The 15109-nt window shown below is 40.4% G+C and overlaps 2 protein-coding genes across 2 annotated transcripts; one reads left to right on the top strand and one right to left on the bottom strand.

The window, feature by feature from the left end:
- The first annotated feature begins 17 nt into the window (after positions 1 to 17).
- On the top strand, positions 18 to 7879 carry syngr2b (synaptogyrin 2b). The gene is made up of 4 exons (XM_051383804.1): positions 18 to 304; positions 2794 to 3031; positions 4335 to 4471; positions 5368 to 7879. The coding sequence occupies exons 1-4, from the start codon at positions 194 to 196 to the stop codon at positions 5626 to 5628; spliced, it is 747 nt and encodes a 248-aa protein (XP_051239764.1). The 5' UTR covers positions 18 to 193; the 3' UTR covers positions 5629 to 7879.
- Positions 7880 to 8166: 287 nt separating this feature from the next.
- On the bottom strand, positions 8167 to 11118 carry tk1 (thymidine kinase 1, soluble). The gene is made up of 7 exons (XM_051383805.1): positions 10872 to 11118; positions 10666 to 10697; positions 10086 to 10199; positions 9531 to 9624; positions 9294 to 9383; positions 8859 to 8978; positions 8167 to 8507 (listed from the first exon to the last, which is right to left on the bottom strand). The coding sequence occupies exons 1-7, from the start codon at positions 10935 to 10937 to the stop codon at positions 8331 to 8333; spliced, it is 693 nt and encodes a 230-aa protein (XP_051239765.1). The 5' UTR covers positions 10938 to 11118; the 3' UTR covers positions 8167 to 8330.
- Positions 11119 to 15109: the final 3991 nt, after the last annotated feature.

Raw genomic sequence — 15109 nt, 5'->3', positions numbered from 1 at the left:
TCCGCCCCTCTGATGCGCAGCCGCCTGCGCAGCGCCTGTGGGTGGCTCTCCGCTTTGGCAAGGGAAGCAGCAGCACAGCGGGGGCTGGCAGTAGTTAGGTTTAGTTAAGACGAAGCTGGTACACTGTCCTCCTGTCAGGTCGGTTCAGAACCACACAGTTGAGCTCCAGAGGAATCGGCTGAACCGGAGAGACATGGAGGAGACGGGCGGTGCAAGTGCGTACGGGGCGAAGCTCGCAGGAGGTGGCTTCGACTTCAACAAGTTTATCCGACAACCGCAAACTATCGTGCGCCTGCTCAGCTGGGTGAGTGGAGAGAGTGTGGATGTAAGAGTTTATTGCTTAACAATGTTCAAAGGTTGAGAAGAGGCAGAAAGTTCATCCAACGTGGCCTGTGAGCAGGTGCGTCTGGCCCGGTGCCCGCAGAGCGCCTGTGTGGGGCGGTTAAAGGATATATTTGTGTTGGCCTGAACAACAGGCTACTATCTGCTGCGTCTCTGCGAGGCTCATGTTGCATGCAGCTGGTGTATGACAGCAACTCGGCGACAGCACAGGTCAACACTGCTGTTGTCAGAGGACAAAAGACAGAAAACTGTCAGACACACTGAGACGTCCACTAATGAAAACACCAACTAAATATAGGAAGTGTGAGTGCAGTTCACCAAAGGAAGACTACATTCATGTAACTTCTAAAGGCAGACTATAAGAAATCCTTCCACAGCGTTTTAAAGTGGACAAAAGACAATAATATTCATTAACACACACAAAGGCTGTCTGTGTAGAGGGAATTCATGCACCAGGGAAAGTTCTGGGAAGTTGTTGTACACTGCTGATCACCTGTTGCTAGGCAAATCATATGGCATAGATTTGTTTTTGTGGTTAGGACACTGATCTGGAAAGTGTAAAATGAATCTTAACCAGACAGGTTACACAATAAGACGTTGTTGTCTAACCCTGGGTGATTGTGAGCTCACAGACTGAAGTGTTGAACTGGTTTATCTGTCCTCGTCCATCTCCTCTGTGATATGAGACAGTAAGGATACTCATTGAAAGCAATGTGAGGGAGTTTTATGGCACATGGCTGCTTTCACGTCCTGGATTACAGAGACTATAAATGATTATTTCCTTGGTTTGTGAAGCGTGAATGATTTGTTATGCCTCTAGCTCATGTCCATGAAGGGTGAGTGTGGACCGTTAAGAGAACACGCCTGTTGAGTGCGTCCGAGGAGGACTGAGGACAGAATGTGCCTTTGGTTGCCTCAACTGCTGACTGCCTGCATGCATGTGCTTTTGAAACTGTGTGTGAGAGAGATTATGTGTGTGTCACTTGTAAACAGGGGCTGATTGGCAGGTAAGGTGATACCTCTCCCCTGGTGACCCTCTCTTTTACTCTTGGTGAAAGTGTGCCACTGATCTCCCTCTCTAACACACATACTTAGTGCAGCTGTGCTCAACTCATCTCAGAGTCACACTGGTTAGATCGCCATGTATCTCTGGTGGATTTTATCCGTATGTCAGCGAGCCAGCACCTATGGCTCTAGAGGAGGATTGTTCGCTCTGCCTACAGGTCCCATAATGCACCTGCTTCTTGAGTGAGGAAAAGGCTGCATACAGTAGCTTTAGGTCATTTTAGGTGCTGAATCACATCACTATACCTTCTATGACAGCCAGTATTATATATTTAATTATATTCTTTAGCGACCCTGCTGTCCTGACTAAATACTGCATTGAAACAGTATACTTCCAGTATATTCATGCTAAATAATGAACAAGGAGCCATGAAGAAAACACACTGTATGCACATATGGTACATTTGGGAACATACACTTTCCATCTGTCCATTTATGTATAAAAACATCCATCTGCTCCACTAACGGTACCTCTGTCTCACTTTAGTCTTGTGTTTTGGAAATCCCCATTTTCACTTCCCTGATATCTCTGTCTTCTGTACTTTTTGGTACTTTTTGTCTCATCCATTCTGGCCTATTTCTCTCTCTCTCTGTCTCTCTGACCTCTCACCTCATCTTGCTTCCCACCCGTTAAACAGTCCCTCTCTATCCTCCTCTCAGATCTCATTATGAGCGTTGTTAGGGAGTCGGTGGCATCTCTGGAGTCACATGGCAGGCAGCTGCACTCAGAAGTAGGTCACATGGTTAGGTGGGTAACCAGAGCAGACAGCAACAGACCACGGGACGGTCAGAGGGACCAGGCAGTTAGCACTCTTCTTCACTTTATTAAAAACACAAGACGAGCACAAGAGCTGTGCAGGGTCAGCAAAAAGAAAATAAACTGTTTATGATGACACACATACACATAATAATGTCGCTATGTTTCATGTTATACTCATGTGTTGGCCAATTTGTTGGAGTAGAAATAGATACAAGTTCTTGTGACTTTCTTGAAATGTATGTTAAAATAAATCTTCTTACTCTTTTTATTCAGTAATCTCTAATGCGAAGGCTGCTTTCAGTAGATACAAGCTTAAAGCTTGAGGACGACTCATTTTGTCACATAGTGATTCATTATGTTCTGTGGTTGATTTTGTTACAGCTGTGCTCTCTGGAAACATATCATATGTACAATGTTCTTTAAATGCACCATTAGCAAGTATTAACTCTCATAAACTGAAACCACTGCCTGAGAAGTAGTCAGTCTCACAATGTGAAGCAGTTATGTAAAGTATTCAGTGTGTAGTTAACGGGTAAGCTTTAAAAGCCAGCAGTATGTCCCCTTTTAGCGAGACACTTTCTTCTTTTGTCTTTGCAAACCTTCTTCTTTTCTCTGTCTCAATGTAGATATTTGCCATGGTGGTGTTTGCCTGCATCACGACAGAGGGATACATCAACTCTGCCCACAGTGCCGAAGCAAAGTGCATCTTCAACCAGAATGACTCAGCATGTCAGTACGCTGTTGGTATTGGGGTGATTGCCTTCTTGGCATGTGTGGGCTTCCTGGTGTTGGATGTTTACGTGCCTTTCATGAGCAACGCACAGGAAAGGAAGTATGCTGTCATGGCAGACCTGGGATTCTCAGGTGAGCAGGAGCGTTCTTTTGTTGGAGCTTTAAAGCTGCATTGATCAATATTTTTCTATATTGTCAATGGCTCAAATGACTTTGTGTAAAGTAAAAGGTGTTGCTCATAGTGAAAATTATCACTCTACTCTTTATGGCAACAACTATGGAACAACTTTACTGTGTTGGTTCACCCTCACCGCTCTCATCAACCTCCTCTCCAGCTGCAGCAGGCAGCTGTTTTCAGTTAAAAAGCTCTGAAACCCCCCCATGTACACCACCTGCTCAGCATCACACAGCAGGCAGACACAGTTAGTAACTAGCTGGTGAACATTTCGCAGCTGAAGAGCCAGGTATTTTCCTCAGGATTTTGTGGAAACCAAAAACAGCTAAACTAGAGTAAATATTGGACTTACATGTGTCTGGTGACGGTAAGTAAGTTCAAATAAGCAACTGTATCAACTTTATGGGCTGATGATATGTCAATGTTGTATTTACACCTTGTTCAACTGCTCCGTAGTTGCCAAAAACATATGTTAATGTTGCTTTAAAGTGAACTCAAAAGTTGAATTAGATGTCTACAGTAGGTCAGAAACAGAATAATTGTTGTTGTTGAACAGAATAACTTGAATACAATATATACAATGTATACGTACTTACTGTAGACCACACATTACTCCCATCCAGCAAAGGATCTGATTACTTTAGTATATTAAACACATTTCTTTTGACAGATACTGCGTTAAGATATTAATACAATATGTAAAGACATGCATGTTGATTTATTCCACTGATTAACTGGTGATAATGGTTGTTTGAAGATGATAATCTTTCTCAGCCCTTCCAGTTCAGTTTCAGCTTTCTCATTTGAATGTGATACACAATGATACACAAAGCCTCTGAGTACTGGTGTAAAGTGGGACAAACCGCTGCCTGTTTTCCTGTCATAACATAACATGTATTATTCATTGTTGCACACAGTAGATGATAAGTGAGCAGCAGGGTGGAGGAAGGGACGATGACATCAGAGATTTTGATGAAATTAAACATTAATCAGCTGTTACGACACAGTTCACAGGCAGCTATTCTTCAAGGAAACAAAGAAGTGGTAGTCTGAAAAACAGCCTGTGGTCATTTGAGCAGAGGGCAACAGGAGAGTCCTTTTTATTCTGTTGACGTTGTTTTTATCCTTTTTGTGTTTTTCACAGGAATTTACTTTTCATATCAGGGGTTTGAGTACGTTTGTTATCTTTTCATGCTGTGAAAACAATCATTTATATCTGTGTGTTGTGTTTGTGCATCTGTGTCGCTGTATGTTTTCTAGGGGCGTGGACCTTCCTGTGGTTTGTGTGTTTCTGCCTGTTGGCCAGTCAGTGGGGTAGCACTCATGACATCAGAGGTGTCCCCATGGACGCTGGACGCGCCACCGTGGCCTTCTCATTCTTCTCTATCGCCACCTGGGTGAGTGGGACTGTTGTTGTCTACTTTCATTAAAAAACAGCTCCGATTTAGCTCCTTTCTTTGCCACTGAGCTCTAGTTTGAGTAAGAAGGTTAATAATTGTTGGTCAGACAAATGTCAACTAGGTTACTGATTATTGTTTGTTTTTTGCTGGTAAATTTGAAGAATCCTGATATTGTAGCTTTTCTGTATATTTCTTATATCAAAGCAACAGGTTGACATTTCGGGAAATATGCGTATTTGCTTTCTTGCCAAGAGTAAGATGAGAAGATTGAGACGTTCTTGTGTTTGAGAGTGTTATTGTGGTGGTGGTCAAAAAATGTCAAACGATTCCTTTAAAACAGCCACTGGCTTCAGCTCATTCCACTATGGTATGCAAACTTACAAGAGACTTTACATCTCTTTAAGATACTTGAAGTCAAATATGGTTTGTAGTCCACCAGGTTGGTGCATTCAAGTACTGGTAGGACGCTCTGACATTTGACACTTTAGAGTCAGCTGGTGAACAGCAATCATTTTATTACTAGAAACTGATCTCACTCAGACTTTCGATCTTGTATAACTCTTGCATTTATCATGCTTATCAACAGCTGAGCAAACACCCAACATTTGCTTATTGTTTGTCTGTATTCTTTAACTGGCTTTAAAATCTCATGTGTTGGAGCTTCCCACCATCACTTGAATGCACCATTCAGAAGACTTGTTTACAGCCGTGCAAACATCAGTAATGTATCAATAATGTAATATATTGATAGACTAAATGTCATTGTGAGGATGACTTCCCATAAGCAAGCCTAAAAGGTTTATTGTTACACTGGTATGAAATAATCCAGTTAAACTGGTCAAAGTGCTTCATTGAAATTCTGCATAATTAACCATTTTTATTTAATTGTTTAGGGAATCCTGACCTACTTTGCCCTGGGTCGTTTCCGCCGTGGTGTTAATGAAGTTACCATCCCAACCTACGCAGACCCGCCCCTGGATCACCACACCCCCTACCCTCCAACCTATGCCCCTACTTCCTACAACCCCACTACCTACACCCCCACCACTTACACAGCCTATCCCAGCAATATGCCCGACATTCACCAGCAGCCGCCCTTCACCCCAAACCCCCAGCCGCCAGGAGACGCCGGCTACCAACCGCCCAACTACTGAGACAAAGGGAGGTCACACACAAAGGGAGGGAGGTGTTCCAGGTCATCTGTTGGTAGACTGGTTGTAGTTGCACTGCGCAGACCCAGAGCTATATCATATTGATGTAGTTTTACATTTGATTAAACACATTTTTCCAAGTGTTGTCAGATTTGAGAACCTGAGCAGTGCAACTGCAAGTTAGAGATGAGGGACACAGAGGTTTACGTGAAACAGTCTGTGGTCAGATCTTAAGACATCAGGCTGATTGGGTAATCTGACCATAGACCTGTGTGCAAAGACGCAACTTTTACCTCAAATGGGCTGATCCTGAAGGGGCGAGGTAGTTGGAATGTACGGTGTGAGGTCAAGGGTCACATTATGTGACTTTATAAAGAATACCTGTGACAGCTCCAATCAGAGAGGAAGAAGCAAACACTTAATGTGTTCCTCTTTACGCTCTGTTGGAACCTGATATTGTGCATTTGTACATAGATGTCACTATGCAAAGTTGCTATTTCAATGGTTGTATGTGCCGGATTTTCTTTTCTTATTTGCTTTTTTCCCCTTTGGTGCATTTATGTTTAGGACCTATAAACAGTTTGGGATGCATGAAATTAAATGATTTTGTGGGAGTAGAGTTCAGTGGTAGATGACCCTATAAAGCCAAATGTCCCCCTGTGATTTAGTTTTCTGTAAAATGTGGGCTCTGTAGAGATTATGCAGTTAAGTTCATTAGCCATATAACCATAAAATCTCCCTTGAAAGAAGGTTTTGTAATCTTTGTGCTAGAGTAAAATGGCTCCTGTGTCCCCCACCCTCAACTAGTAGTATTTTTAAAACCACTCTAATCAAAAAGTGTTATTGATGGTGACATGAGAAACCATCAAAACCCACAATATCTTTAAATAATTATATAAAATTATAATTACAATTTGAAAATGGGTTTGTGTGCCAATCTGTAGAGGCGTGTTGCTCTTTTAAACCTGTAGCTAACGTTGAGATAGACGAGGGAGGAGCATGTAGATAACGCACGTATTGAACATGTTTATCCTCCGAGCATGTCCTTATACTGAAGGGTAACTTATGAACTACCAACGGCAATGCTTCCTCTTCAGCCTGTCAACACAGCGGCCTCACACTTCCTCCAAGGTCTTGGTGACGTTTAGTTTTCTGAACACTGATTTTTATCTCCTGTTTACAGACTCCTTAATCTGAACTGTTAAAGGCAGACTGCAGTGGGTATGTCTTTACCAATGACAGATTAACACCTCAGCCTGTCTTTAGGAAGACTAGTGGTTTACTTTGTCGCTTTGTGCTTGACAGTAAAACGTTTGTCAGTTTAACACCTCTGCCTTGAGTCACGCTCAAACATATAGCTAATTGTCTCAGTGGTGTGAGCTGACTCTCGTTCTGTTAACCCAGAAATGTAATGTGGTTATATTTATTAAACATCATGCTGGTATGGTACCATATTGGAGATATTTGTGCTAGTGGAAAGTCATTGTTATCATGTTAGTCCTATAGAAAACAAGTGCGTAACTTACTGAAGCCAAAAATGTATGAAAAAACAATGATTTATCTTTTGTGCCTTAGGGAGATAAATGAAACTTTTTAAAGGTTTTTGGGGAAGAAAGTTAATAAAATGTGGCACAATCAAATATTGAAGTTATATCTAGGTTAAACAGCTGTGTATCACAGCTGCCCTCACTGCTGTGCCTGAGTGATTTTTTGCTAAAGTTGATTTTCATGCTATGGAAATTCATTTAAATCTGCTCTTCAGTGAACATTTATATCCAGTGTATACTTCTGATGGTGAAGACTGCAGCCCATAATTACCCTACTTGAATGGTCCCACTGATCTCTAAATTGTGCCTTTAGACTGTGTCCCATTATAGTATTGTAATGTTAACACATGGGTACAGTCTGACATGTAAGCTACGTTTAATGTATGTTTTGTAGCACACATTGAATTCTTTGCAAATTATTTGTTAGATTCATTTATATTTCATCAAGCTCCGTGTTTTAGATGTGAGGAGAGTAGAATGATTTGTGTAAAATAATTATGCCTACAAATGTTTTTTAAAAAACTGGCACAAAATACTGCTCAGATTCTGGTTGGCTTCAGTTGTGTTTCTATTGTTTCCAAGTACTTTTATTTGACCACTGAGTTGTAAAATTGCCTATTGCTTTTGTTGTGTTCATGTCATGGTGTCAGAAGCACAACAGCTTTTACTTGAGGTCTTTTGTTTATGGAATAAAGTCATTCACAGGATGTTCTATCTTATTGAGGATATTATTTCAGTAGTACAGGGTTTAATATAGGAGTGATGATACAGTTTTCCATTCCTGACTGCCAGCTCACTGCACACCCTTGGAGCCTGCCAGGATTTAAACTGGTTATTTTGGTCCTCTAGTATGCAAGAGCGTTGGATTACATATCTCACAGTTAGTGCACTGAGTTAAAAACGTGCACGTTTTATAAGTTTGAGGAAAGGATTTCCCAACGGTCTCTGAAAATCTGAAGAAATACCCAAATTAGATCCTATGTATTAAAAGTCATACTTTTACATTTCTTTACTCAGGGTTATTAAGTCCAAAACCAAATCTAGAAAAAAACTGAAAATAGAATACCATTAGACACCAAACACAAAGGCTTAAAACGGGACAAACACAATATTTGCCTATTTCCACTCAACTTCTGCAACAAAGTCTTATTTTTGTGTTCAGAGGTGGAGAGCAGAGAAAAGCTTCCTGGGAATCCCAGAGTCCATGAGCTTTCCTTTGACATGTTGTGGAGTTTCATTCCTGAAAGGAGCACTGTTCTCTTTGTCAGTCATCAGACCTCCATAACACTTTCGACACACTGCCTGATACTTGTCAGCTCCACCGATCACTTCCACCTGTGACACAGAAACAAGTTTAATTTTAATGAAAGAAAAGGGACTGTTTCACTTACTTTGCTTATGGGTGGGTGATATGGCCACAATATCCCAACAACTCTAAGAATTATCTCAGTATTATTGAGTCAAACACATTTGGATTTTTAGTGTAAAATCTACATGTCGAGTTATTTGAGATTCAGGCTGTGACAGATTTCAGTAAAATGATCTTGTTATAATACAATTACAGCATTGAGAGACAAACCATAATATAGTTATTTATCCAACCCTGTCACACCACCACCCTTTGAAACATGTTCTGAAACACTTTGATTAACTTATTGAAGACTTTTCTTAGGTTTGCCTCCTCACCTCCTTCTCTGCTCCTATCCTCTTGGTGTATGCTGCTTCTTTGTAACACTGCATGCAGACGGCGTTGAGCTTCACTACACTCTCCGCTAGAGGGATCAGGTTCAGGATGTTTCCAAACGGCTACAAGATTGCACAGGATAGCAGAAAACCAGTCAGTACCAGTGAATGGATGGAGGTATAATTACATTACAAGGACAGAAGAGACACATTATAGTGTTGAGTAAAGAGCCCAGTCAACAGTCTGTTTTAGTGCTGCTCATGCAGATTGTTTTCAGTCCTTCCTTAAAAATGTGTTTCTTGTCTTTGGCATGTTGTTGTGGTTATACCCACAGTAGTGCTCTATCTGCTTTTGCAGCATCTGCACAATGTCCGTTTGTCAATATGAACTGTGAGTGTTTGCCAGTATCACGCTGACGTGGAGACAAACTCACTCACCTTTCTCTGGAAGGTTCCATCCAAGGCAGCTACAATGATTGTCTTCCCTAAATTGGCCATCTCCTCACAAAACTCCACTGTGTCTGGAAACTACAACACAAAAGAGGCACAGATTGAGTTAGAGAGGAATTCATCCCACCGAATTCCCATCCCTCACTAGTGCAGAGGAAGACATCCTGGTCTCTATGGAGGTGAACAGTAACTAGTTTAGGGCAAAAAGAAAGTTTATATACTTACAAACTGTCCTTCATCGATTCCAATAACGCAGGCTTTCAGTGCCAGAGCCCGCACATCTCTCAGACAATTGGCTGGAACAGCTTCCATTGTATTTCTAATAGAGGGGAAAAACAACTTAATTTTCAATAATTAAGTGTATTGTTTGTTACCTTGCTTCTGCCCTTTGATAACATTTTTAATTAAAATGTATCTGAGAAATACTTTTTAAATTAGTTCCTGCTTTATTCAGGAGTCCACCAAAATAATGCCTGACAGGAATCTAGATCTGCCAACGAAGCTCACCACTAGAGGTCCTGTTGCTCAGACAGTGGACCAGGTTGGTGAAAGACAGGATTTCTCCCAGCTAACTAATGCAATTCATGATTTAATTCAATTCAAAACAAAAGTGGACACATAATTTCATACTTCCAATGACAGCTCATCCACCCCTTGTTGTATTTCTTATTGATTACAGAGTTTCTAGTCTACTGACTTCATTACATCCCTAAACACAGAGACAAATATGTTTCTGTATATGTGAGGGACTACTTAAGTTAATTAAAACAGGTGACTTACTTGTCATGTGTGGCCATGCCAGAGTCAGAATAACGTGTGTCTTTGGCATATTTGATCACCAAGCAGTTGTACTGGGCTATCTGGAAGCGCCGCACTCTTCTCATCAGTTCAGTGCTGCAAAGTAAATGACAATCATTTAGTTAACATCAGTGAAACCCATCTGTACATGTGGCACATTTAATGCTGGTTATATATGAAAATACAAGGTATATTTTCAGCTATGTCACAGTGCCTCCCTCAGACAGCTTGCTACTGCACATTAAGGAGGGAATACATTTTATATATTGTTTAGTATAATGTGCAACATCATTGTGAAGTGGCCCGAAAATGTGTTTACAAAGCATACTGCAAAGCCACTGTACACTGCACCACATATGACTGACAGACATTTAGATTACATAGGTCGGAACCGAGTAAACCATGCAAGGAATTTGGCGGGATGTTAAAGTCTGGGCGGAAACACTACTAAAAAAAACAATGTTGTTTTAACATTACTCTAAAACAGTAAAAATGAATAACAGCAGCTAGCTACACCTGCAAAGAGAGTTGTTGTTTGTATGTTTGTGAATAAATAACTCACCTTTTTCCTGAAAACATCGGTCCAAAGATGACCTGCAAACAACAAAGGAAGGGCTGTTAGTCGCCGAGGAAGTCAGTACAGTTACAGTAACACATATAACATACACACCGAACGATAGGGTATACTATGTCCTGTTTAGTTAGTAGAGTGTGATATATTTAATACAATAACGTTAGCTAACGTTAGTAAATCCCTCGGATACGAACCTGGATCTGTCCCCGGGCTTTCATCGGTGAATTGGGAAGAACTCTTGGAAAATCCACACACTCCATTTTCCTTAATCACGTGATAAAAAAAAACTATACTAAAAACAGTTGAATAAAAACCCGAATAAGTTAGTAATTTAACGCCACAGGAAGGGTTGTCCTGAAAGTAAATGTTGAATATAGCGCGCAGGCGGTTGAGGGAGGCTTTATGCGACATTACACCAACGAGCTTAGAGTCACGTGAATCTTTCAACCTATCAACTTCCACAGACGGGCGACAGCTCACTACTGACGTCACGACGTTTGGGCCTTGGTGATTGGAAAAAGAACAACAGTCTGAACCATTGACACTATAACATACTACAGTATATATAGAACATAATACAGTATATGACATACTACAGTATATATATAACATACTACAGTATATAACATACTACCGTATATATAGAACATACTACCGTATATATAACATACTACAGTATATTCAATTCAATTCAATTCAATCTTATTTGTATAGCGCCAATTCATAACAGAAGTTATCTCAGGACACTTTTCAAATAGAGCAGGTCTAGACCGAACTCTTTAAAACATTAATTACAGAGACCCAACAGTACCACCATGAGCAAGCACTTGGCGACAAGGGCAAGGAAAAACTGCCTGTTAAAAGGCAGAAACCTAGGACAGATCCTCCGGCTCTAGGTGGGTGGTCGTCTGTCTCGACCAGTTGGGGTGAGAGAGAGAGAGAGACAGAGAGAGAGAGAGGCAGAGAGAGAGAGAGCGAGAGACAGACAGACAGACAGGTGCACAGCAACAACAGTATTGGCAATGGCAATCTAGCAGGACCATGGCAGGAGGCTCCACCAGGATCGACAAGAACCTGCGAGACGAGAAAGCACAAGAACTCCGGGGAAGAAGTGAAGTTAGTAACACGCATTAATGGGACATGAATGAGTGCAGAAAGAGAGAGGAAGGGAGGAGCTCAGTGCACCATGGGAAATCCCCCAATAGTCTAGGCCTATAGCAGCATAACTAAGGGATGGTTCAGGACTCACCTGATCCAGCCCTAACTATAAGATTTATCAAAGAGGAATGTCTTAAGCCTACTCTTAAATGTGGCGAGGGTGTCTGCCTCCCGAACCACAAATGGAAGCTGGTTCCACAGGAGAGGAGCTTGGTAACTGAAGGCTCTGGCTCCTGTTCTACTTTTAGAGACTATAGGAACCACAAGTAGCCCAGCATTCAGAGAACGTAGTGTTCTAGAGGGGTAATAGGGTACTATGAGCTCTTTAAGATATGAAGGGGCCTGACCATTAAGAGCTTTATAGGTGAGGAGGAGGATTTTAAATTCTATTCTACATTTTACAGGGAGCCAGTGCAGAGAAGCTAGTACAGGAGAGATGTGATCTCTTTTTCTAGTTCCTGTCAGTACTCGTGCTGCAGCGTTTTGAATTAATTGGAGGGTTTTAATGGACTTATTGGGGCAACCTGATAATAAAGAGTTGCAGTAATCCAGCCTTGAAGTAACAAATGCATGGATTAGTTTTTCTGCATCTGTCTGTGATAGTATGTGTCTAATTTTTCTAATATTACGTAAATGAAAGACGGCAGTCCTAGAGGTCTGCTTTATGTGGGAGTTAAATGACAAATCCTGATCAAAGATAACTCCAAGATTCCTGACAGTGGTGCTAGAGGCCAAGTTAATGCCATCTAGACTAACTATATCTTTAGACAGTGAGTCTCTAAGGTTTTTGGGGCCAAGAACAAGAATTTCGTTTTTTTCTGAGTTTAACATCAGAAAATTGCAGGTCATCCAGGATTTTATGTCCTTAAGACATGTTTGTAATTTAGATAATTGATTAATTTCATTGGGCTTGATTGATAGATATAACTGCGTATCATCTGCATAACAGTGAAAGTTAATGGAGTGATTCCTAATAATGTTGCCTAAAGGGAGCATATATAAAGTAAATAGTATTGGTCCAAGTACAGAGCCTTGTGGAACTCCATGACTAACTATAGTATTTGTTGAAGATTCATCGTTAACATGTACAAACTGCGAGCGATCTGATAAATATGACTTAAACCAGCTTAGTGCAGTTCCTTTAATGCCAATTTGATGCTCAAGTCTCTGTAAAAGAATATTATGGTCAATGGTGTCAAATGCAGCACTAAGTAGTACAGAGACAAGTCCATTGTCAGAAGCAGTCAGAAGGTCATTATTAACTTTAACCAGAGCTGTCTCTGTGCTGTGATGAACTCTAAATCCTGACTGAAAATCCTCAAATAAACTATTGTTATGTAGAAAGTCACACAACTCTTTGGCGACTACTTTCTCCAGAATCTTAGAGAGGAAGGAGAGGTTAGAAATCGGTCTATAGTTGGCTAAAACCCCTGGGTCAAGAGTGGACTTTTTAAGAAGGGGTTTAATTACAGCTACTTTAAAGGACTGTGGTACATATCCTGATAATAAAGAAAGATTAATCATATCCAGTAAAGAAGTGCCAATTAAGGGAACAACTTCTTTAAGCCGCCTAGTTGGGATCGGGTCTAATAGACAGGTTGATGGCTTCGATGAAGAAATGATTGAAGTTAACTGATGAAGATCGATAGCCAAAAAACAGTCTAAATATATATCTAAGTTTACATTGACAGAAGTCCCTGAACTTGGAGAGCCACTGATAACTGTTGATGGCAGTTGGTGATTAATTGTTTCTCTAATAGTAATAATTTTATTATAGAAGAAGCTCATGAAGTCATTGCTACTTAAGTTTATGGGGATATGTGGCTCAATAGAGCTGTGACTCTCTGTCAGCCTGGCTGCAGTGCTGAAGAGGAACCTAGGGTTATTCTTATTTTCTTCTATAAGTGCTGAGTAATAGGCTCCTCTGGCATTACGGAGGGCCTTTCTATAAATTTTAAGATTATCTTGCCAATTTGAGCGATATTCTGATAATTTGGAAGAGCGCCATTTCTTTTCAGATTTCCTAGATATTTGTTTTAACTGGCGGGTTTGGTGGTTATACCACGGTGCTAGTCTCCTATGTTTTAATAATTTCCTTTTTATAGGAGCGATAGAGTCTAATGTTGATCGTAGTGAGCCTGTAGCACTATCGACAAGATTATCAATTTCAGAGGGACTAAAGTCGTTATAGGACTCTGTTAAATTCAGACATGGCATTGAATTAAACACTGAAGCAATCTCCTCCTTAAATTTAGCTACAGCACTGTCAGATAGACATCTGCTGTAGGAAGTTTTGCCTAATGGCTTATAATCTAATAGTATGAATTCAAAAGTTATTAAATAATGGTCAGATAGGAAAGGATTATGTGGGAAAACTATTAAATGTTCAATATCAATGCCATATGATAAAACAAGGTCAAGAGTGTGATTAAAACAATGAGTTGGTTTATTTACACTCTGACAGAAGCCAATTGAGTCTATTAATGATATAAATGCATTACTAAGGCTGTCATTGTCAACATCCACATGAATATTAAAATCACCTACAATAATTACTTTATCTGATTTAAGGACTAAACTTGATAGAAACTCTGAGAATTCAGATATAAAATCAGAGTACGGTCCAGGAGCACGGTACACTATAACAAATAGAACTGGCTGCAATGTTTTCCAGTTTGGGTGAGAAAGACTAAGAACAAGGCTTTCAAATGAGTTATAATTTAGTTTAGGTTTAGGGTCCATTAAAACGCTCGAATCATATATGGCTGCCACTCCACCTCCTCGGCCAGTGCCTCGAGGAATGTGAGTATTAATATGACTGGGGGGGGGGTGGATTCATTTAGGCTAACATACTCCTCGTGGGACAACCAGGTCTCAGTAAGACAAAGTAAATCAATATCATAATCTGATATTAATTCATTCACTAAAACAGCTTTAGAAGACAGAGACCTGTTATTTAACAATCCACATTTCATTCTCTTATTTTGTGCTACTGAGGAGTTGGTTTTAATTTTTATTAGGTTTTTATGTTGAACTCCTCTTGTTTTTATTTCTTTAAATAATTTAAATAATTTAGGTGGTCGGGGGACAGACACAGTCTCTATGGGGTTTTGGGTGGGTGACTGTTCTAAAGAAAGCGCAGAGAAATGTGTAAGACAGCAGCTCTGCTTCCTGGTCCTATATATAACATACTACAGTATATATAACATACTACAGTATATAACATACTACAGTATATATAGAACATACTACAGTATATATAACATACTACAGT

Source organism: Dicentrarchus labrax, unplaced genomic scaffold (assembly GCF_905237075.1).
Source record: "Dicentrarchus labrax unplaced genomic scaffold, dlabrax2021, whole genome shotgun sequence".
Taxonomy (NCBI): domain Eukaryota; kingdom Metazoa; phylum Chordata; class Actinopteri; family Moronidae; genus Dicentrarchus; species Dicentrarchus labrax.
This window is presented reverse-complemented; position numbering and strand designations above follow the sequence as displayed.

Coding starts and splice junctions, on each gene's coding strand:
- syngr2b (XM_051383804.1), top strand. CDS start 194: ATGGAGGAGACGGGCGGTGCAAGTGCGTACGGGGCGAAGCTCGCAGGA. Junction 305..2,793: donor TCGTGCGCCTGCTCAGCTGG/GTGAGTGGAGAG, acceptor GTCTCAATGTAG/ATATTTGCCATGGTGGTGTT. Junction 4,472..5,367: donor TCTTCTCTATCGCCACCTGG/GTGAGTGGGACT, acceptor TTAATTGTTTAG/GGAATCCTGACCTACTTTGC.
- tk1 (XM_051383805.1), bottom strand. CDS start 10,937: ATGGAGTGTGTGGATTTTCCAAGAGTTCTTCCCAATTCACCGATGAAA. Junction 10,698..10,871: donor AAGCCCGGGGACAGATCCAG/GTTCGTATCCGA, acceptor TGTTGTTTGCAG/GTCATCTTTGGACCGATGTT. Junction 9,625..10,085: donor GGCATGGCCACACATGACAA/GTAAGTCACCTG, acceptor CCCCTCTATTAG/AAATACAATGGAAGCTGTTC.